The sequence below is a fragment of the Tachypleus tridentatus genome, chromosome 11 (assembly GCF_004210375.1).
Source record: "Tachypleus tridentatus isolate NWPU-2018 chromosome 11, ASM421037v1, whole genome shotgun sequence".
In the NCBI taxonomy this organism is placed as follows: domain Eukaryota; kingdom Metazoa; phylum Arthropoda; class Merostomata; order Xiphosura; family Limulidae; genus Tachypleus; species Tachypleus tridentatus.
Window position 1 is genome coordinate 69,195,927 of NC_134835.1, and position 25,311 is coordinate 69,221,237.

At 29.6% G+C, this 25,311-nt stretch overlaps 1 protein-coding gene across 9 annotated transcripts in view; it reads right to left on the bottom strand.

Annotated features, from left to right (window-relative positions):
* Positions 1-1,674: 1,674 nt before the first annotated feature.
* The window catches only part of LOC143232394 (guanine nucleotide exchange factor DBS), a 151,335-nt gene continuing 127,698 nt past the window's right edge, over positions 1,675-25,311 (bottom strand). For all 9 annotated transcript variants that reach the window (XM_076467772.1, XM_076467776.1, XM_076467777.1 and 6 more), the window contains 10 exons: positions 25,085-25,183; positions 22,953-23,045; positions 22,469-22,594; positions 20,714-20,911; positions 18,198-18,299; positions 17,333-17,411; positions 14,641-14,722; positions 8,693-8,933; positions 8,088-8,310; positions 1,675-7,398 (listed from right to left, as the gene is read on the bottom strand). In XM_076467772.1, coding sequence (XP_076323887.1) covers positions 7,313-7,398; positions 8,088-8,310; positions 8,693-8,933; positions 14,641-14,722; positions 17,333-17,411; positions 18,198-18,299; positions 20,714-20,911; positions 22,469-22,594; positions 22,953-23,045; positions 25,085-25,183 — 1,329 coding nt within the window. In that variant the 3' untranslated portion in view covers positions 1,675-7,312. The remainder of the gene's footprint in view (positions 7,399-8,087; positions 8,311-8,692; positions 8,934-14,640; positions 14,723-17,332; positions 17,412-18,197; positions 18,300-20,713; positions 20,912-22,468; positions 22,595-22,952; positions 23,046-25,084; positions 25,184-25,311) is intronic.

Consider the following 25,311-nt stretch of genomic DNA (forward strand, 5'->3'; position numbering starts at 1 on the left):
CTGGTTTTAAAAGTTTATTGTTTTTAAGTATTAAGTCATGTCTTAAAACAAATAGTAATTTTGTAAAGAATTATTGCCACAATTCACTTTTAAGAGGATTTTTTATGTTACACAAAAGCTGTGTTTTTACATCCACTACTGTATTAATTATGGGCTTTTAAACCTTAACCTTTTTTTTTAGTAGAGTGCCCAAAACCATGTGTGGGAGTAATATTTTCCTGCTTTTTATAAAATCACTTTAGATTTTAACATGGATATGGACTTACTTAATCTTAGTTATTTGGTGCAATACAACTGAAAACTTTACACTAGTAGCAATGTGAAGTATTTGTTAAGGTTAGTTAGTAGCAGTCTATACAGTCATCTAAGGAATTATAAAGGATTTAGTACTTTTCCAAGATAATAAAAAATACATTTCAGGAATGTCCATTTTCCATCTCATTTTCAGTTTAAGAAAACTTTTGCAGATAAGCACTATTACTGTGATGACAAATGTTAGTACTGTTTTGTTTTTTTCATCGGTTCTTTCTCAGTTTCATTTGTAAAATTAAATATCAAAAGATTCTGGAATAAAAAAGAAGAAAAACAAAATCCTCTTTGTTTGATGTTGATGCAAAATACTTGTAAACACTGTTAGAAAATTAGAAAAACTAGTAAGACATTTTTTGATGAAAAAAAAGGAAAGGATCAGTTCTACTGTAGCACTTCAATAGTGTGGAAAGGCACAAAAGTAAGCAGCTCAAGTTCCTTAAACATAAAAGTTTGTAAGAGTTTATATGTGGACAGAATAACTGACAACACAAGCCTTATGCAAACTTCAATTATTAGTGAAATTAATGCACAGTAACATTTTTAATGCTTTAATAGTCATGTGGAAAGAATAGCTGAAATGATAAACAAATAACCAAATGTAGAATAGATGTAGAAGAAAAATTAGAAGAGCACAGGTCAAAATGTGTATAACTGTTATTTAGATAAGATGTAAAAGTTCAGTAATTTATGTCAATTGCTTGAAAGTCAGACATTGACATTTTAAGATTTGTATTTGATTCTTCAGTGTAAGAGTCTGATGACACTTTTATGAAATTTTGCTAATATGTATATTATTTCAAACTGAAAAAAATATTGGTAAACAGTTTTAGGCACCATAAATTATGTTCAAAAGAACACTAATCAATAAGACAAATAGAACTAGATTAAGGAATTTATTCACATCAGATTTTCACATAACCTTACTATATAGTTGATTTACATAAGCCTCAGTATCAATGTAAACACATGTTTAAACTACAAGACATAAATATAATAAAATTTCTATTGATACAGTTTTATCAAAATGGATTTTAATTTACAAAACACCTGCAGGCATTCTGGAAAATAGTTTAATATTTTTTTAAAGTTAATGATCTTCACAGACCCCTACTGTCCAGTGGAGAAAACTAAGAAACTCTGAACAGATTTTAGTAAGTTCAATCAAATATTTCAGTGAAATTAGGGCCTGTGAGATCAAAATTTAAATACAAAAATGTTGTTGACCAAGTTGTTGACAGAATTAGCATTTCAAAAATTATTCATTTGTGAGAGAAATTAAAGAATCACACTTATGCTTTATCAGTTTAAACCAAATTAACTAGGAAATAAATGTGAAAAACTTTGCTCCAATTTGGAGGTCTTTTTTCCACTTTTTAAACAAATATTTTAATAGCTCCAATAGTAACAATTTACTTAATGCATGCAGCATTACTAATCTTATAATATAGACTCTGTCAAACAACAATTATCAATATATGGTAGATATTAACAGTTAACCTGTATCATTGTTTAACCATAATTATCATAACTAAATTGGTCCAAACAAGAGTATGCTTAAAATCTGAGAAGTTCTCCATGAGGAAGAGTTACCAACCAAAAAATGTGAGAAAAATATTAAGTAGGGGTTCATAGTATTGTTTGGTCACTTTCACACAAGGTATTACTATGGTATTTAACTTAATTAAGGTATTTAAGTATGTATTAAAGAAAGTTATCCAAGTCACCTTGCACAATATAGTGCTGTAGTATTTAACATAAGTGAAGCATATATGAGTTCATAGGTGTTATTGAAGTCACTTTGCACAACATATGATATTGTAGTGTTTCACTTGATTGAAATATTAAATAAGAGTCAATAGTGTTGTCAAAGCCACTTTGCACAATGTACTGCTATAGTACTCAGTGCAAATAATGTAATAAAGAAATGGTTTGATGATGATGTTTAAGTTAACTCATGCAGTGTATGTTGCATGAGTGAAGTATTAAATATGGTTTAACAGTCAGCGATGGAAATGGAAATAGTTCACTTCTGGTACTCTGTTCATATGGAAACTTAACCTAGACAAATTTGAAATTAGATGCACAAGTTGATGCAAATATATACTTTGTGAAAAATTGTTATATAAAAATCAAGTGAACATAATTTTGTTTTGTTCATAATGTACACTGACAGACTGTAAAGAAAAAATCAGTCAGTTGTATTATCATACATTGATCATATACTGTTTAAATGTGCATACAAATGTATTACAGATAACTAACAAGGTGTCCATTGAAATTTAAAGCCACTGACAAACTTTAATATTTTATTTGTATTCTTTTCAAATAACTAGTCCATACAACATCTAGTGATAATGGGCTTCTGTACAGTGGTGAATTCAAGTTGAGAGGCAGAAGAGCCCTTTTGAAGAAAATTATATAATTTCACCTGTGTAAAAATGCATGATGCAATATTCTTAACACTCCTACTAAAAGACGTTTCTAGTCCTGATTTCTCCAAGCTCATTCCCCTGGCTGTGGTTTCGCTAGATAGTAGATAGGGACAGTGGGAATCTCGTTAATCCATTCATTAATGGATTTAAATGGCAATTTCATTTAAATACAAAATTATTAGCCTAATATTAATAACCTTTCAAGTTGCTCTGGGGCCTATTAGGCCCCACTTTTCATAGGAGTGTTAAACTTTGCCTTTCTATAAATATATCATACTGAATTATTGTATATAGATAGGGTTAAACAAAGCTCCTATAAAGATATGGCATGATCCATCTATTTTCAAAACAATTCTTTTGAAAAACTGTAAATGTTTTGTGGGCAAATAGGTCTTGATAGAGAAAAAATATTTAGTTTTTATAAATCTTCAGCCCAAACTTTTGGTACACCATTTACAGTTAAGCACCATGGAGTAAGCAAGTTATGACTGTCTCAACAGCATGTGAAAGAAAGAGGATACATGTATATATATATATTTATAGTAACTGCATTTGGTGTGATGGTACAGTATAACCATGAATAGATATATTCACCATTCCATCCAGTGAACTAAACAAGCATTATACAGTAATGGAAATTTACATGTCAAGAATAAGGTAATATCAAATGAATGCTTTTGTAATTTTTGCTTTTTTTTTAATACCAAATTTTCTTTTAGCAATTTATTGAACTAAGACTATTTTTCACAAGTTCTGAGATGCTCCTCTTGGCAAAATAAAGACATTTACTTCAAGATTTGGGTTTCAGCCCATTTTCTCCACTGTTGATAATCTTTATGCATTCACATTACATAAGTTGTTGTGTTATTTAATTTGACTGAAGTATTAAACAAGTGTCAATAACCTCACACAATGTACTAGTGTAATATTTAGCTGGAGCAAAGTATTCATTATCAATTTATTGGTTTAATCCAGTCATCTTGCAAAATGTATTGTAGTAGTATTTAAGTAAGCAAAGCAAATATGGGTTATAAATGTTATTTAAGTCAATTTGCAAAACCTTTAATATTGTATTATTTCACTTGATTGAAGCATTTGAATATGAGTTAATAGTTAGTGATGGTCTTCAAGTTACTTTGCACCATGTATTAGTGAAACATAGTCAGGGCTGAGTCACTTCAAATAATATACTGCTGTGATATTTTGTATTCAAACCTTTTAATTATAGGGAAGTTGTAACACAACCAAATCTTTCACATGAATGAAATAATTGTAAGAAAATCTACAATGTAAAAAATTTGATATTTTTTCTAAGATTTTTGTAATATATATGGAAATAAACAGGACCACAAAGACTTTTTTTTTTACCTGTAATGTACACTGAAAAAAAAAGTGACATTTTATTTACAATGAAATATTCTAATGTTTCTAACTATACAATTAAATAAATGAAGCAGTAACAAGATATATAACCACACAATGACTGTTCAAAAGATTACTTAATTATTGTTTCTGCACAAGTCCATAAGTGCATTGGGTTTTAGTTTCACATTTCCAGGCTATTACCAGTATGATTGACACTGTTTGAAGTGCACTTCTGAGATGTAATGGCTAAGATTAGTATAAAGACTGGAAAAATTGGAACCAATGAAAAAAAAAAAAGTATTTGGGCTATATGATACTTATTCCATAAAGGTAGATGGTCTAATTCTAGATTTTTAGGTACTTCTAGCTTACAGTATGATCACAACCTATGGAACTGCTTAAAAAGAAAAAGAACTCTAGCTCAAATTCAATTTTAGTATACAGAGTGAAAATTACTGACAAATACTGTCAGTATACAGGTATCACAGAAAAGCTTACAAATACTAAACTGTATAACAAATTAATGAACACAAAATGCAAAAGTCCCCTTTACTGATAAATCTCATAATGATTATCATTATCTATTTCAAACATGAATTTCAGTTGAAACTATAATATTACATACCTGTTAGAAGATCAAAATAACTGTTCAATCATAAATCTCATAATGATTATCATTATCTATTTCAAACATGAATTTCAGTTGAAACTATAATATTACATACCTGTTAGAAGATCAAAATAACTGTTCAATCATAAACGTTGAATACTCTACAGTGGAATATTTGATTTATAACATTCTTCTTTATTTTTCTAAAATGTAAAATAAGTAGCTCTTGAAAGTAAATTGTCATTAACACAAACTATATTCCTATCACTTATAAACAATATGAACATATTTACATAAAAACATCTGTTCTGTGTAATTAAGTTTTTTATCAGCAGTTACCAATGGTCAAGAATTAACAACAATAAGCTTTTATCATTCTAACCAACGATTCAATCACAAGTGTAATATTTTTTAAACAGAGGAGGCATACAGAATCTGTGACACTAACACAATACCAAGCATTTCTTTCATCCAGTAGGTATGACTATGAATAGTTAAACAAAAAGTCTTCCCACACTAACTGAAACACATAATTTGGATATTCTGTTGTGATAGGTACAAACTCTCTAAAGAGAATTTCTGATGAACATGTAGCTTAAACTGTTGATGGCATTTTTCTTAACCTTCAAAACATTTGGGTGAAAACTGAACCTACCACAACTCTTTGTAAGACAACTGGGCAAAAAAAATCAACAAAATACAGATAGGTGTATTGAAAGAAGAGGACAATGAAATATTTTACTGTAAGTATAATAGTATAAGTTTCCTTAATATGTTGTTATTTGAGTAATAGAGTAAATTTCATTATAAATTTTACTACTACTTTATGATAGTAAAAAGAAATTTCAAGAGAAATAGCTTCTAGTTTCAATAAGAAACAGTTTAATTCTGCTGCAGTGTAAAAATTTCTACCTAACACAATGGTAGTGTGTACAAAAGAGTGAGCTTGCAAAATGGTTACACAATTTGAGCTCAGTAAGAGGATGAAGCAGTTGAAAAAACTGTAAACTTCTACAACTATACAAAAACGTTTTCTTAAAACATCACAGTGATTTTAAAAGGCATACAGTCGCCTTGAGGATCTATGGTTCATGAACATTTTCTAATGAGGAGTTTAGAGTTATCATCAGAATGCCATTGAATTACTTACATCAATACTAAGGAAACAATTTTAGTACATATAAATTTTACAACCCTATATCATATTCAAATAGAGACTAGAGTAGTGATATAAAAAATGTCACTAGATGGTAAAACTAATGTTAAGCCCTAGATTCACAAGATGACAGTGTGCCCTTAAACTTCTGTACATATTTTATAATTGATAATTAACTAAACATTTTCACATCCTGTGAAAAAAACGTCATTCAATTCAGGGAAGCATATGCCAATTTCTGTTTTATCCTTAAATATATATACCAAACCAAAATGTAATGTAATCCTGTGGATCAAATAGTGGTATTTCGTTGACTGAATGGATGAACGTGTTCAAACAGTGATGTTATGCAATAGTACTAAAGTCTTAAACGTCTTTGCCACAAGGGGACGGAAAACTGAACATCTATGGAAGATGAACTCAGCATCCTGAAAGCTGTTATCACAAAATTCAAGGCAACATTTGATCCAAAAAAGAAAAAAAGACCATGATGTTGATTTTCAGTTCCTTCCACTGGGTTTTTACTCCTAATAGATATTTAAAAAAAAAAATTTAACTTGGTATTATTTGTTTTTCTACAATCAAAAAGTATAGTTGTTAGTCACAAATACAGAGAAAGTAGTGGCTTTATGAAAAGTTACGACTTAGGTGACATAGGTCAAACCTTACAGTTGATGTTAGTACTCATTCCAGTTATTAATTTTTTGAAGACATTAAATCCTTGGCATCAGTTAAGAAATCAAGCATCATGCAAAACACTCATAAAAGGCAACAAAAGAACTATTTTTCTTTATAAATAATATTCAGTGACAAGTGATATGAAAAACATTTCCAAAGAAGTTGACTTTAAAGAACAAGAAATGTGATACTTTTTTTTTTGTGGGCAGTACACAGTAGTAGTAGGCAGTACAGTAAATTATAGCATATGGCAGTCTGAACTACATGATAAGTCCCTTCTGTAGTTCTGTTAAAAGTTACCTACTTACATAATGATTAGTTCTCTGGAGTGAACTGATAATCCACAAAAGTCTGTTTAAGCCCTAAAAGGACTTAATGTTTTTATACAAATATTAAATACAATACTATAATACATTAAAACATACCTTTTGCCAGATGAAAGAAATACACATAATATGAAGTATCTATAGTGTATAAAAATCAAATGTACACAAAATACTATTCACTTTGACAATATTTGAGTAAAGCAGTTCCTAATGTGGGGGTAGGAGCATTCAAATAACAAATACATCATCAACAAAAAACAAAGATCAGATGATCGACAGCTGGCATGCATATATTGTGTCTGCAACAAGTAACTTAATTCTTCCTTATCACTTTTTTGTAATGAAATAAAACAGACTTTTGTACCACTTGTTGCCAGTCAGTGGTTTTTCACCATCATCCATAGAGTAATATATAATTGCTTGGAAGAATCCTTTATGAAGCTGATGCACCCTCCAAACTGACAGTACTAGCAACACTTGTTCTACTAACTGCATGATAGAGGCTTCCACTGCCTGAATCTTGAAATTAAAGCAGAAATTAAAAACAGACTTTTGAGTTTCAGTTTGAATTTTTTTCTTTCATAAATTTAGTCACAGATGAAAATGACAATTCCTACCTACTTATGACAAGTATAACTGTGTTGATTCTGTAATTCAATAAATTTTGAACTGATATTTTGACATATATATACTCAAAGCAGAAATATATAACTAACAGTTTTGCAGACAGTCAATCAGATTTGACACTGTTTTCTAAAACTAAGACAAGTAATGTTCTTTTTACTTAGAAAAATGTAAAATATACCAGTAAACGTAAAGCACTATAAAGGATAATCAGTTTGATAAACACTGGACTCTCCTGTAAATTAAAAATTCCCCACAACCCCATCTCCAGAAAAAAAGTAAACAACGAAAAAAAACTTTTGTATAGTGGTTTTGAGGATGTAATCAAAGTCATACATTTGGATTTGCTAAAAACCTTCTAATTTATCCACCAACCTTCTAAACCTACTCCTATTGCACAGTGCTCATAAAGAGAAATAATTTTTTTTTTAGATAACGATTCATTTCTGTGGGACTTAGTTGCTGAAAATATGAAAAAGCAACTAGCTATATTCATACTAGTAAATGAATTATGATTTTTACAGTCCAACTTACTTTACTGTATCGAGCTTTTCATGATGAGCTTAAGACCACTGATACCATACCTTGACTGCTGACTGAAGGTGTAGAGTGTGAACCATATTTTCCACTGAGTGGTCCAAGGTACATAGCTGGCACCCAGCCATGAGCTCCTGTTTCAGTGACTCTCACATACCACCAGCCAGCACAACCCACTCGCTCCACTTCCACAACCTGTCCTTCAGTAAGGGAAGCTTCACCAACGTCCACAGCTTCATAATCTCCCAGGGCTTGATAAGAACTTCCAATCTAATGTAAAAAAGTAAACTATCTAAATTAAATCTGAATAACATCTAAAATTATTTGATAAAAAAACTGAGAAAATACACCAGAAAAAATACTTGTAAAATGGAAATGTAATATAGCAGTTATATTTTAAATGTCAAAAATGTAATTATAATGTTTGAGTTTACTTCTGTATGAATAAACATGAAAATAGAAGCTTCTGTATTGAAAATCAACCCAACAAACTATTGATGCATATATAGTAGTATGGTTAATGCCATATTTATCCTTTCATACTTTCAATGTTCACATGAAGTGTTGATTGGATTTAAATATTTAGATGATCAAATTTGAACTCATTCATATTTTTAAACCAAAAATTTTAAAGATGCAAAGTGTTGTTTACCTCACTTTTACAAACAAACATATCCCCATCATCATCTTCATCTTCAGTCTGTGAAAAGTCATCAGTTGACCATCCATCATCATGATTTTCTGAGTATGAAACACTATTTGTTTTGTAACCATGATATCGTATTGTGGGCAGTGTTGCTCTTCTCTCCAGCTCAGAAGCATGTTGAACAATTGGTTGGTTATTGTTGGTGACTGTTGGACAATTGTCCCAGCTAAGGCTCCCAATTGTGTTCCTTCATTTTAAAGTAAACAAGATACACTTGAAATTTTAGGTCAATTCTACCACATAATAAGTATTATTAATATATGAAAATAATCTTTAAATGAGAAAACTTCAAGTTATTAAAACTAAAAAGATTTACTTTCATTATGGTTTGAGCAAAAAAGATAAGGTCATGGTCAAATTATGATAAAGCTAATGCCATTATAAAAGCTAATAATCCAAAAAACCTGATATCTCCATCATATTCTTTGTTTATTTGATGGGAATGCTTATCTTAGAGCTCTTTCTCATAGTATAAACTTCCAGGATTGAATGAAAATAGGCTTGCTATCTAAAATCATTATTTAATAAAATGCATATATATGTATGCTTATAGCTTGAAAACTGCTGGGCCAATTTTCACCACACCTGGCATACACTCTTAGGGATTGACATTTTGGATCTGATACCATTTTCATTTCACAGGATCTCTGTGTTTTCCCCATGTATTGATATGCAGGCAGTATCTTGCATATCATTATTATTTAGAGAGTCTTAAGTTTCAGTCTCTTCTTCTCAAGAGAGAGGGAGAGGAATGGACACTTAAACTTACATATATACTAGATTGAGTACCCATCCTCTGGATGGAAGTTATGTAAATTCATGGTTAATGAAAGGTTATCTTAGGACAAGAAAATTTGGTTCCCTTTTATGTATTTGTAAAAAAATGCAAAAATGCTCATAAAACTCCAAAATGCAAAATTTGAAACTGAAAATGAACTACTATTTTTATGTGAACACAACACTGTGAAGTGATATCCTGTAGTGATAGAATGCCAACTGTTGATGTCAAGTGTGACAATTCAATGAAGCAAAACACACATAGAATTTAAAAAATCCAAAATACTGCTGAAAATCTGTAATTTTGAAAATAATTTTGGTCTTAACATAATATTTGGGGCCTACATATAATCTGCTGGTCCATCTTTCCTGTTCTACCCTCTAAACTAAATTAACTAAATATAACCAATAAAAATTTAAACTCAGCCCTTATCATTTCACCATTTCAAGTATTCATATACTTATCAAACTTTTTATTAAACTGGTTTAAATTTACTTCCTATACAACATCTGAAGGCAACCCATTCCAAAGGCCAACTATCCTGTTAGAAGAATAAAACTGTCTTAGCTGAAGATAACTCCCACCCTGCCAAAATTTATACTTGTTCCCTAGTCCTGGTGTTCTCACTGTTAAATATGAAAATAGATAATGCACCAACACTCTCAATTCTATTTACAATCTTAAATACTTCAATAAGATCCCCTCCTCAATCTTCTTTTTTTCAAAAGTTAACAACTTGAGAGATCTCAACTTTTTCCTGTCTGACAATCCCTTTATCCCAAGCACCATTCTAATAATCTTTTTCTAAACCGTTTCCAACAACTAAATATCTTTTTTAAGGTAAGGAGCCCAAGACAGAACAAAATATTCCAAATATGGCCTAATCAGTGACCTGTAAAATAAAATTATAGTCTCTTTAGATTGTATTCAATATTTCTGTGGATGCAATCTAAAACCTTATTTACCCAACTACTAGTAACAACAGACTGATTGGCTATTACATCAAGATCCCTTTCTTTCATGACACTGTTAAGGTTATTCCTTTCCCAATTACACTTAAAATTCAAATTATGATAACTCATATGCATTATCTTGCATTTATTATAATTAAAATCCATCTGCCATTTATTTGCCCAACTCACTAAATGATCCAAATCCTTTTGTAAATCAGCACAGCTAGTAGCACCCAAGATCTTAATATCATCTGCAAATTTAAATAAGTTATTAACTACTCATTCACCTATGTCATTGATGTAAATCATAAAGAAAAGTAGTTCTAAGACTGAACCGTGAGGTACCCCACTCATGACATTAATCCAGTTTGACTGAACTCCATTTTTAACAACCCTCTGCTTTCTTCTATCCAGTTTGCTAATTTATCAATCATACTTATAGAGACAATGTTTTTTACAAGCCTTTTATGTGGCATCTTGTAAGATGCTTTGTGAAAATCCATATACTCCAAATCTATACTCTCACCCTCATCTACATAAGCAATAACCTTTTCAAAGAATGTCAAAAGATTTATAAGGCAAAATTTTCCATTAGTGAAACAATTCTGACTATTCAATAAAATTACAAACTTTGTTAAATGATTTAACAAAGTATTTTTAAAATACTTTCGAAAACTCTTCACAGAACAGAAGTAAGACTAAAGGACCTATAACTAGTAAATGATTTTTATAACCTCCCTTAAAAAATAGTTACTTTAGCTAACTTCTAATTCTCTGATACCTACCCACTATTCAATGACTGACAAAAAATAATAGTAAGTGGTTGACATATCCAGTTGTTAACCCCCTCCAAAACTCTTGAGAAATATTATCTGGCCCAGGAGCCTTATTATTTTTTTTAAATTTCCCAATTTTTTCTTAACAACGTAGAATTAATGCAGTCATCTTCTTTGATTGTATTTCCATTTTTTAACTGTTCAAAATGTGGAATACTGCTTAAATCTTTGTCATCCCTCAAGGGTTCTACCCCCATTCTAATGTTCTGTTTACCTTTAATGTATTTAAAGAAATCTTCACTGCTTATTTCTTTTAATTTTCATCCAACCTTCTCTCATACAACATTTTTTGTGTTCTAATATCTTGTTTCACTAATTGTCTTGATATTCTATAATCTTCTAAGTCATCTGTCATACCAGTCAATTTAAAGTTCTTAAATTTATGATGCTTTTCTTTAATTTTCTCTCTCAAACTATTTGTGAGCTAAATTGGTTTTTTATTGTCTACCCTTTTCTTTCTATAAGGAATATGTTTACCTTGAATATTTAAAAATCTATCTCTAAAAATGTTCCACATCTGATCAATGTCTCTGAACAACTAAGCTGCCCAATTCACAACATACAATTATTGTCACACCCCTTCAAAAAATTTTTTTTTTAATTTTTAACCAAAATATCATTTTTCCTTATCTCCATTTGCAAGAAAACATTGAACCTTATAGAGCAATGATCACTTAAACCCTCTAAATCATTTCTATATTTGAAGTTAACAATAAATCTAAAGTAGCACTGTTTTTAGTAGTGTCCTTGACTTATTAGTAAAGAAAACCATCTTGAACAATTTCCAAAACTGTTCTCCTTCCTAGGTTGACTCTAGCAAGTTCATATCCTTAAAACTGAAATCAGTTAATCTCATTGAAAAGTTTCTCACTGATTTTATCAATACCATTTGGCAATTTGTAATAAATTCCTACTTAAAGCCTTTTCTCTTTATATCACTAACAGAAACCCATGTAAATTAAACCTCCTTTCTATTAGGTTTAATATTCCTAACTTCAACATTTTACATATATTTTACTCTATTCTTATTCAAATGCCTGTAACCCTGCATTTCAAAAAAACTTCTGTTATCAAAATCATTTATGTTTAACCATATTTTAGTCATTCCCATTACATCAAAATCCTCTATTCCTACTAATGCTCTAAAGTTGTAAATTTTATGTCTTATACTTCTAGTATTACAATAGTAACAAATAAAGACTACCCTTATAATTGCTACTATATTCATTTCCTATGCTAAGCTTTTCACTGCCTCCTATTCTTTTTGCATTTAGTTTTTCTTGGCCCTCACCACTGTCTAGTCCTAGTTTAAAACTTCCTTTACAGTTGAATTAATAGCTTTAGCAAACAAAGCCAGCATTTACCCTATTTAATTGTAAACCAAGCATCCCAAAAACCTCCTTCCTTCTACTGAATCAATCCCACAAGTCTAACCAGCCTATCTGCTCTCCCTATATGCTAAACTAAGCCTAGCATTTAGCCCTAGTTGCCTACTTATAAATTCATCCCCACAATTAATTCTGGGTCGTATCCCTGACAAACTTTAGTTATAGCCTTTTTTTTAAATACCTTTATCAACTCTTGGTAATTATTAATTAGCTCCTCTGACCTACCCTTTCCTACATCATTAGCTACTAAATGCACCACAAAAACTACATCTCTGTTAGCCCCCTTTACTATATCTCATGCTCTTCAGTTATATTCTTCACCTTAGTAGCAAAATCTCATTCTTTTTTCTGTATTTATTGTTCTTTCCACAAACCTTATCAAGGAATCACTTACAACTATAACTTACTTATCATCCACAACCGTCTCTGACTCTTGTTTTCCTTCCCTCTCTCCCCTCTTGGAAGGAAAGGCATTGTTGCTTCTCTAAGCATCATTATTTTGTGTGAGGTTTACTGCTTTCCATATTCTTCTTCAACTTGGTGTGTGTCTAATTTTCTTTTCTCTGTATTTTAATAAACTATAAGCTTGCATGCTTTTGTTATAAGTCTGTTCAGTTGGCATATTTTTAAAAGTTCTCATTTTTAATTATGGATGGGCCTTTTGTTTCTTCTAGTCTCACAGAGGCTAACTATCTTACATAATTTTGGTGAGACATCTATTGCTAGTATTTTCATAAGTAAATTGACCTCAGCTAAGGTGATGAATGCAAATAAGGGCATTGAAAGCACTCTAATAAAGACTGATAAAAACTGCATTTTACAACTACAGATGATAAGAAATTGAAAAACTTGAAGATTACTATTATAGAGTTGAAGTAGTATATCTCACAAAAAGTAGTGATGTTTTGCATCATATGTTAGCTCCAACTTGAGAGATTTAACCTTAAATCTCACTAAAACACACTGAAATATTACTGGTAGGAAATAAAATGAAAAAATGGCACAGAGAAACATGGTTTGACAAGACAAAAAATCTAAAGACATGGTGCACAAAAAACAAAACATCTCACATATTAATATGCTAAATTAGAATAAACACAAGTGAAAAACAATTAAAAATGATTGAATTATTTATTTCTGCTAAATTAACACTAAAAATAATAGTTTTTTTAAATATTTTTAGTCATTTTTATATTGTTTTATTTTTATTAATAACTTTTTTCAGTAAAATATATTTGTTTAATGAATCCATATAAATGTAATAATAATTCACAGGATGTGGATGGACCTTGCCCAAAATTGATGTGGAGGTTTATTAGGTCCATGTGGGGGTACATACAAATTTTTAGCTTTTCAGTTTTTATGAATGTTTTTGCATTCTTTACCACTACTTACTCCCAGTTTCACAGTATTTTGGATTTTTAAATTCTACATGGGTTTTGCTTCATTAAATTATCACACATAGACACCGACAGTTGGCATTCTATCACTACAGAACATCATTTCAGAGTGTAGTGTTCACATAAGAAGGAGTTTATTTGCCTTGTTTCTAATTTCAACTTCAAGTTTTTAACTTCTAATTTAGAATACTTATTTTAAACACCTATTTGATAAGTCACTTTCAGTCACATCACAATACCATGAAAAGTTATAACTTTAAATAAAGCACTACTGTAAACTTTGTCTTAGTGGACTTTAATTATTTAAAATTTTATACTTATGAAATATTGTAGTTTAAAAAACGCAAGATGGTAATCCACAGAATGTTCCTACTTTTATAACCATTTTTGGCCATAGCGAATTTGTCAGATACACAACACTTCTCACGTAACATCGAAAACCACTCCACGATATTTCTCATTCTATTCATTATGTCAATAACATAATAATATAAACAGTTAAGTAAAAAAGAAACAAAAAGGTGGTAATATTGCTTTACCTATGGAGAGCACTTGAAACTGCTGTTCTTGTTCCATTATATATGTTTGATGATTTTTCAGTGTGTTGTTTTCTACTTTCACCTGTGATAAAAGAAAAATATTTTAAAACAAAGAATCAACACTTCTACAAGCAGTTGATCTTTCTTCTTTTCCAGTAATTCCCTTCTTTCATTTTTCAGCATTACATTTTGACATAAAAAAGTTAATTTTGTTACTACAAGTAAATTTGTTAAAATTGTACTTTTGCAGTCTGGAACTGTGTAAGGTTTCTCACGGTACATGTGCAACTTCAGGTTCTGGTGGTTTCTTAGGAAAAGCATGGAAGGAATTAGAAACATAATTCTTTCTTTATTCATTCAATATAAGCATATGAATTTTTTCACTCCACAATTTCACAATACTTTACCTCTCCTTCAGTGATAGTTTTAGTCAGCACTGATGATCTTTCTCTCTGAGACTTATCACAAATGCAACAGCTCTGCTGAAAGTTTTGTGCCAACTTGCACAAAATAGCACTGGAATGAAATTCTCCATAGATATCTTTATACTCTATGGTATTCCCTGAGAGATGCCTCAGCATTGTGTCCATTAGTGCAAAAATACTGCATTATTTCACCTCTCTGGACATATGTTAGTTTCATGTTAGTTGAATGAACTAATTACTGTGAATGAAAGATCCATTTGTACTCATGGAAATATATATATAAAAAAATAAAACATGGTGGCAGCCCTTGTTGCATCATACAACAATTGTGGCATAACATTTGTAAGATATGAGGCAATGAACTGTTAAATTACAAACATAACTTTGAGAAGTAAAAACAGATGAAACATATTATGTTTCACAGCATAATATGCTCACTTTTATTAACAGCTCAATAAGATGTAGCTTTAAGATCAAGTTACTGCTAAAAGACAGACATGTTCAGGCATAATAAACTCAGTTTTAATCACATTAACAGCATGTAGTCTTAAGACTGAGGAACTGCTGAAACAAAACCTGGTTCCTAGCAGACACAATTTTATCAATAACTTAAGTATATGTAACTTTAAGATTTGCAAAATGCTGAAGTGAAACTATGATCATGGCTTAATAAGCTCAAGCTTATTATTAAGTTATATGTTAGCTTTATGTTTGAGGAAATGTAGAAACAAAATCATGTTTACAGTATAAAAAACTCAATTTTATCAATAACTTAAAACAATGTAGCTCTATCATTGAAGATTTACTAAGACAAATTATGTTTATTGCATAATAAGCTCAGTTTTATTATTAACTTAACTACATATAGATTTGAAATTGAGGAACTGCTGAAACAAAATCATGTTTCATGCCATAAGTAATATAATTTTAATTTATAATGTTAGAAAATGAATTGAATAAATTTGATTCATGTAGATTTGAGATCTAAAAACTGTGGAAAATAATTATGTTTCACCACATAATAAGTTCAATTTGATCAGAAATTGAAGTTTCAATCAAACTTTCAAGATATTAAAACATAATGCAACAAATGTAGGTGGGAGATCTATTAACAGAGGCTTGTGAATTTAGACTTCATAAAAGTTGTTTTGGTTTTAATAGCTGATTTCCCATAATTCAATGACACAGACTTTGAAAGTGATATTCATTTTTTTTCTATCACACAAGGATATTTTATAAATCAGGAGAGAAAAACTCTTACTGAAATCAAATTATTATTGTGTGTTTACCACAATAGACATATTTTATTATTATGTTTGGGTTTAAGTATGATTGATAAGACTCTCAAATCACAATTTGTCTAGTGAATCTATAGCCAGTGGTTCTCAACATTTTAAGCATAATGAAATGTAACCAAATTTCAATGAAAATTATTCATTTTATTCAAAGAACATATGACATTTTGATATAAATCCATACATGATGGAGAAAAATGGATATAATTTTTGGATTCAGCACATAGAAACTACTGTTGGACATGTAAAGTTTCAAGACAATAAAACCATCACAGGCCTGTGCAATTGATGAAACAACATTTTCTCGCTGTATGATAACTTTATTTTTATCAATAACCTAAGTTAATCTCATCCTAACTTTTAAGATATAAAACGTAATACAAAAAAACCTTTCACTTTTTTGAACAGCTTAAGTAGGAAACATATTTTTTAATTCTTCTTAAACTACTATAGTATTGGGTTGAGGAATAATTCGTGAGCATTTTTTCAAGTTAAAAAAATATATTCATAAATGAAACGCTTTCGCAAAATATTTCATGTCATTTGGGAGATAATTTTTTGCTCTAATAGATGGTGTGTTTGATTTTCATAAGTCTTTAATTTTTGCTTTCATTTTCAGCTCATTAAATGGAATGTCAAGTGGACAAAATGGAGCATTTTCGACACCATCTGCTTTTCGCATTTAATTTCTTGCAATTTCGTTTAAAACAATGCATACTATATACCTAGGTATTACATGAAATAAAGTATCATAATAAATGTTTTGGGTGTAATGTGTTCATGCATTGAAGTATTGCATAGTCTTGCATGTAATGCTTGAATGAAATTATTTAAAAATGCTCACAATTATTCCTCAACCTAATAAAACATTCTTCAGTACCAAAAAATCAATTTGCTACAGGTATTTTAAAACACAGGTATTCTTTAACACATCTTGAACGTATTAAAAGCTTGAAATAAGGAGCAATTTACCTCTAAGATCTTCAAATTGCTGTAGTAAAACCTTTTTGATAGTTTTCACCCATGTATTTTTAACCTCTATCGAAGGTGCCTTAAAAAGATATATATAAAATAACAAGATTTTATAAAAGAATATGTGTTAAAAGTTATAACATTTCTCATGAGCAAATTTTAGTGACCTTACAAGTGTCAAATAAAAATAATTCTATTTATGGAAAGGAATTTATAATTTATAAATATACAATTAATAATTCTAACTTACTACAAAGAAACAAAACAAAAAATACTTTATGTAATGCTTACAATGGAGAACATCAATGAAGGATAAAAACAACGTATCTCTTAAACACTTTAACCCTTTCACTGTGCAATTAAATTTCAGGCTGATTCCCAAAAAGTATCAATTATCCACCAAAACATAAAAGTATGAATTTGACCCTTTGTATTACTTTTCAAATATTGAAGGATGCTGTATTTTCTATATAAGTCAGTAATATTCCTTGAAAACTGTACTAGATAGTGCAATATAATGACTTAAACCAAAATTTGAAAAAAAATTAGAAGGAAAGTGATCTTCAGTAAATGGCATAAATACAGATAAAACTAAGTCAATAACGATCCATTATTTATGGCATAGAAGAAACATGGTAGCATTCATACAGGTTTGGTGATTGTTTCAAGTACAGTGAGGATATCCTGTATATTGCAATAGAAGAAAACTTTGTTTGGTAGCTAAGAAGTAAATCCAAATATCATAGTCAGTGGGTACAAATTTTAATTTGGATATATCTGAACTATTCAGAAAAAAAGGTTAAAATATCCATATATATATATATTTCAATCAACCATAATTATTCTGCCTCTGCAGTCCACTTACCTGTATAATAAAGACTTGTGACCTCCCATGTAACCAGACTTCAAATTTTTTACTGTCTCCTCGTGAACTCTTAACATTTTCTGTTAAACCAATTTGTGAAGTCTAAAAATGTTAGCAATGGAAAATTATCATTTACTTCTGTAAAACACTTGATAAAATATTAGTTAAAATACATAAATAAAAACAACACTATTGAAAACATCTAATTCCATCTAAATCTCTTTAACACCCCAGACTAGTAAATGCATTGGTTGGGGCTAATTCTGCTTCTACTTCATAACATACTGGTAACACTTGGAACCACTTAAAGACTTTAGAACCATTTAAACTACTTTATTCAAATTTCAAAATTCTTATACTATTGTTATTCATTTCAATTTTTATTTAATTTTAAATTAACACAATTTTCACATGATAAGAAATACACTTAAAGTAAATATACATGTAGTAGAGATGCCTAATATTAGTATTAAAAACTTTTATTTAAACACAAAACCAGTAACAATGGTTCAACCTCCTTAGATCATCTTTAGGATAAAGTTGACGTTTGGAAAAGTGGTCATGTGCCATGGGAATGACAGTAATGATACATACAACATTGTAGGAGGCATTGTGTATATTTAATCTATTATATACTAGTGTATAGTCCATCAAAAATGATGGTGCAAGTGGTATCATCCCCACCCAAAAGTATACTCTAACCTGACATTCCACAGCTATCTAAACAAAATAAATATTGTGAAACCAAGCTTGACCAACAAAAACACAGAAAAGTGCAACTGATGCAATAAAATGTTGGTATATTCCTCTGTGAATCAATCAAAATTAAGATCCTTCATGGAAAGACTTTGTGACATATTCATAGAATAATTATTAGTAAAATTCAGTTACATTAACAACTTCTAATGTATAAAAATGCCAGTGAATTTTGATAACACTAATTTCCAGCAGTGGCTTTTATATCATGCTGCTTAGCAACATATAGGTAATCTAATATTATTGTTAGTCTATGTACTGAAAACATAAAAGGAAATATATAGAGAAAATAACAGGAAAATTATTTTATTTCTTAAAGTCTTCATTGATTAAAGAGGCTTGTTCTTTATTAAGAACATTTATAACATCTATGATATAACAGAAAATAGCTTAATTCATAAATGATTTAAGTTTAAAATTGAATCAATACTTTCACCACCATGATAGGTTTTATGCACTTGGCTGTAGACTAGTGAATTTACATTGCATCTTTACTTTAGACTTATTATACCAACACTCATTACACTTATAAAGTTTCATGGCACCTCTCTCTCATAGTTCCCTTGCACTCCCATCACTAAAACTGTAATGGACAGAGTGTAACTGAATTATTCTATCTGGATAATGTACATATTCTGGCTTTTATAACTCATAATCTTTTAAGATATAAAGTGTGATGTGACACACGCGTGCTTTTATATAGGTTAAATGGTAGTTAACAGTGCAATATCGTGTGTGAACATATGCAAAGAAATTGTTAATATAGGTAAATAAGTGTTCATTGGTGCTGATTCAATGTGAGATTACATGTTTGCATAAGAAAAGTTTCTTTAATTTTTCATTTCTTTACATTTGTTTCTTTGCTTAATGTGTTATTGTTTTTTTGTTTATGTTGCATTTGTTTAAGATACAGTGCTTAAAAACAGGGGAGAGTGTTTTTGTATTAATTGGTTATAGTTTCAATATTTTTTCTTGTTTCTCTAGTATAGAAATCATGGTAATCATTGCATTATATTTTATAAATAACAGCAACAAAATAACTAACATTTGGAAAAACATAATAAACAAACATCAAATTCCAGTAAACACTAAATTTGTCCAAAAACCAGGTATCAAAATAAAGTATATACTATGTAAAAACTACTCTGACAAACATAATACACTGTTAACTACCACATATAACAGACTAAGTATATACAATGCCATGTACAATTTTATATCTATCATAATGTTCCTATGATATGGTCACTTTACAAAAGTCATTCTTCATCTGAGGATCACCAAAAAAGGTCAAAATGTTGTTAATTGTTTTGTGTTTTAAATAAAAGTTTTTAATATCCATATCAACCATCTTTATTATATGTGTTAGTACTATTTTGTTTGATTCCAAAGGTGTAAATAAAATATAACTACCGTGAAAGAGGAATCACTATTTCAATATAAAATCTTTTGTTGAAATTGTTATTGTTCTACTTAAATTAACAAATACATTATGCATACATATATATATGTATACAGATATATACATTTGCTTTTAATAACACTTGCTTCCTAATGGCTCAGCAATAAATCTAGGGACTTATAATGCTAAAACTTGGATTTCAATACCTGTGATGGCAGAACAGGTAGCACATTGTGTAGTTTTGAGATTAATAAAAGCAAACAAACAATTTACACAAAGAGAACTATAAACAGCAAAATCTTCTTACTCCAAACTAAAGTGTACAGTCTGAATTGTAAGAAAAATATAAAAATTATACCTTTAAGGCATTTTTAAATGCATAGGTAGGATGTTCATCCCGTCCACATTTCTTGGTAAGTAGAACAAGCTGCTCGTACAAAAATATAAATCGTTGCTGTGGTTTAAAACGGAGATCTCTTATTCTGTCCTTTTTTCTCTCCATCCAAACACTAAAAGGTCCTTGTAATAACAGTTTACCATAGTCAGCCAGGTTACCCTGGAATATGAAAATAATAACTAATATTATAAAATGAAACCTTGAATATAATATTTTAGTACCTGGGTAAACATTCGCCCAGGGTGTACACATATATAAAAGAATTTTCAAAATATTCAAGCATTTTCTAGTAAGTTTTAAACAATTTTAACAGATTTATAATCCTAATTACATAATACTTACTTTTCTAAAAATCTTTAATATGAAAAAAAAATAAGCAAGACCAAATAATTTCTATACTAAATGTACCAGAAAGTTTTTAAATGCTAAATTTTCTGCATTATAGACAGCATTTTTTTTTTTAATTTTTGCATTTTACTCAGCACTGTGAAGTTAAGATTTTGAATAATCATTCAAAATCAAGTAACCAAAAAGCTTTGAATTTCTGCTCAAGAGAAATTTGGGGTCCTCATTATCTGAAGATCTTTAAAGTTATGCTATATAATCCAGGCTTAAAAGATACATATCAACAGGTGTAGAATGAGTTATAAAGTACCACCAGAAGACAGATATACAGTTATTGTACCTGTAAATGCTCTTCCTGTTTTTAGTCCAAAGTATCTTTAGAGAACTAGAATTTTGATCCAATTAAACAGAAATTCGCAAATACTTCTCACTTGCTTTCCTATTAATTATAAATTACTTTCTTAATTTTATATAAAGAAGAGAATCTATTGTTTGAGCAATAATTAAACTTTAACTTCATCTTGCACTGGTTCTCATTTAAAACACTCTCCTGGAAATTTATTATAGTAGAGGATCCTAATTAGCAAACCCACAAGTTGCAATTGAATGACTAATTTGCATATTTCCTGGTCTTTCAAAACGGGAAATAACTTAATTAGCACACACACAGAGAAATACAGGATGACAGACTAGCAAACCCCAGTCTCACAATAAACTATTAAGTCTTAATCAGTAGATGTATAGTTTCGAGTGACTATCAGAGAGATATGCAGATCCTGTTAAAGTGAATTGCAAGTCCTGGGTGTCACAGTTACAGTGTTTGGTCTTATAATAGAGTCTAGATTAACAAACATAAAAGTTCTGGTTTCATGATAGATTAGTTCCATGGTGACAGAATTAGAAGGCTTGACTGTCTAACTAGCGAGGTTCTTGTTTCAAGACAAACAATCCTGATAGACACAATTATGGTATCTTTTTTTGATAGATTTGTGAATCCTGATCATCAAAATAGACTTAAATGGTTCATGGCTGTAATTAACAGACATTCGATTTGCAAATGAGAAAACCAGAAGACCTCAATAAAGATTTTTGTTTGTTGAATTTCACACAAAGCTACTCGAGGGCTATCTACACTAGCCATCCCTAATTTTGAGCTGACAGACTAAAGGGAAGGCAGCTAGTCAACACTACCAATTGTTGGGCTACTCTTTACTAAGAACAGCAGGATTGACTATCACATTATAGCACCCCCATAGGTGAAAGGATGAACATGTTCAGTGACAGAATTCAAACTGGCAACCCACAGTTTGTACCCTGGCTACCCTAACCAATAAAATAAGAGACTAACAGATGATAACATTTAAGACTTACGTGAAATCCAGTTATAGCCACTTGATGCATGCTGTCATTCACATACTTCAGGACATCCAACATAGTATCTAAAGCTTCCTGAAGTTCTTCTTGTGCTGTTTCATCATCAGTGTACTTCAACAAATCCTGTACAAAGCATTTTTTATTTAAACAGGCATAAATGCCAATGAGATACCGCTTTGCTATAAAATAATAACTACAAAAAAAACTAATTTCTTTGGAATCTTAAGAGACAAAATGTATGAGTATTTTTAAAGTAAACTATAAACAATTTGTTAATCTTGAGTTAGATATAACCTATTTAATTCATTATTATGCTCATGTTTGTATCAGTGAATGTTAATACAAGTCATTGTAGAGAATACTTTTTCTTGCCAGTTTGGTTCATGATATTCAGCAATAAAACATAATCTTTCCTTTAGAATATAGGACTCAAAGTATCTGATAGTTTCAAGTTTCCAATAAAACAAACATATCTCCTTACCTTGATAAGTAGTTGGTATTTTGTTATTCTCTGGACTGGTTTTAACAAATATGCTCCTAGTGGTAGTTTGTGTCCCAACTTCTTCTGACATTCCTATCAAATAAACAATCTTTTAGTTGCTAAAAATATTTCAAGATAATAAAAATATTATCCATGGACTTAAAGTGAAAACGTATTTTACCTTTAACAATTGTCAATATTTAAGTAGATTTTTCTTTCCCTTATAACTGATTAAACTGATATACATTTATAGCATGGTAGAAAACTTACTATTAGTTTAATTGTTTTTAACTTAAAGTGCAGCATTTGATTTTTATACAAAGTCATTAATTGAGTGAATTATTTACAGTTTTTACATGTTGGACACATTACAGCCTTGAAATGAAATGGACTTTTACCACATCAACTAGTAATAAGAGAACATTTCAATTTTAAAAGATGTTGTAATTGCCTTGTTATGGCTTAATCCTGAATAAATAAATACATTATGAACTATAGTTTAAGAGTGGTATTAGAAATGGTCTTGCATTCAAACTATTGCAAGGATTTGAGAGTTTTATAATAGTATTTACACATCAATAGCTCAATGATATTCAATACAATCTGTGTATTATTATTAAAGTGAACTTAATATTAGAGCTAGTGTATTTTATTATGGAATTTTCTGTAATAGGACTGCTTAAACTTCATGGAATTCATTTGGACTTGTTAAGCAATTCTAAATTTGAATAACTCAGTTTTTTTTCATTCTCCAAGTCTTGTTTCAAAACAAGTTTTCAATTTGTAGAAAAAAAGAAAAATCAGCACAGTTTATTTGGAATCATGTATTCATTCTGAAATATCATGACAATGTCACTTAAATTTGAATACTCCAAAAGAACCAAGAAAACATGAGTAAATTTGTAATTAAAAGTAAACATATAAACAGAAGTTACTTATACTAAATAATACTAAAGATATCCTAAATAATACATTTGTATGTTGAACTACAAGACAGACATTAGTTGCACAATATGAATAATGAAACAGTTTACCTTTCAGAAGTTTTATGATGTATGTTTTTGAAAATATTGTGCAAAATATTAGGAAGCAAAAGAAATTGCAAACATATTTATATCTAGATTTGTTGAATATATAAGACCATTTAGTACAAATTATTATTTACTTCATTTAGTGATATAATATCTATTGATTATTTAGCTTTTATAATGAGAGTGTTAAAAGCGACAGTTATGACTCTCTGACATGTGTAGTTCAATTATTGTAAATTGACATCACATTACTCAAACCTACTGTATTTTTCTCATTGCCTTAAGTGATTATTGCTGCATCATATCAACTCATAGCTCAGCTAAACAATGTCTCAACACACACAAATATGTATACATATAAATATAAAACAAATTTGCAAATGATGTGTTTAACTCTTCTCGAGTTGCTGGACAAGACAAATTTACAGATACTTTGTCTTATTGTTCTTGAGTTATTGTACAAAATGAATTTGTAAATGCTTTGTTTTATTGTTCTTGGCTTGTTGGATCAGATGAATTTCTAGATAATATGCTTTACTTTTCTTGAGTTTTTGTAAAGTTTAATCATAATTTCAATTGACTGATTAGTTTACATTACACTATTCATTGTAATTACTATTCATAGGTGACTGATTATATCAATTAACTCACCAAGATCTATTCCAGTACTATGATTAATTCATGATTAGCTTGTCCATTAGGTGAGATAATGATAACTTAACTTAGCAAAAGTCTTAAAGTCTTTCAAAAAGTAATATCTGAAATAATAAATTAGTTAGTAAATTACTAAAAATGTCTGCCTGGATAGAACTAGACTAAATTATTTTACCAAGTTTTCCATTACATATCTTTAAATTTTAAGCTTATTTTTCAAAAATAGACACCAGGATGCATACAAAGAATAGTACATAGCTATAACTCATAATGTAAAACAAACATTTATAAAATAATATCCAAAAATTTTATTACAAACGAGTCATTGACTATATGGTATACACAAGAACCCTGCCAATAATAATAATGTTATTTTTTATAGCTATCTCTTTTAGAGATAAAAGAGAGTGATAACCTGTTTCAGTACATTTAATGGTGAAACTTTACCTTGAAAAACATGTTTTCATCGCCACATTGCCTTCTCAAAGCTTCAGATTTGGGCTTGTTCATGCAGTAGGTGCTATAAAGTTTGTGCAAAGCATCTCTCTGGAAAGATGTAGTTAAAAAAATTATTGTTCAATATTTTGTGAAGTTTAACTACATGTGTTAATTACTGGTTCCATTTATATACAAATATTAAAAAAGCTACATAATATGAAGTCTAGAGTATTTAC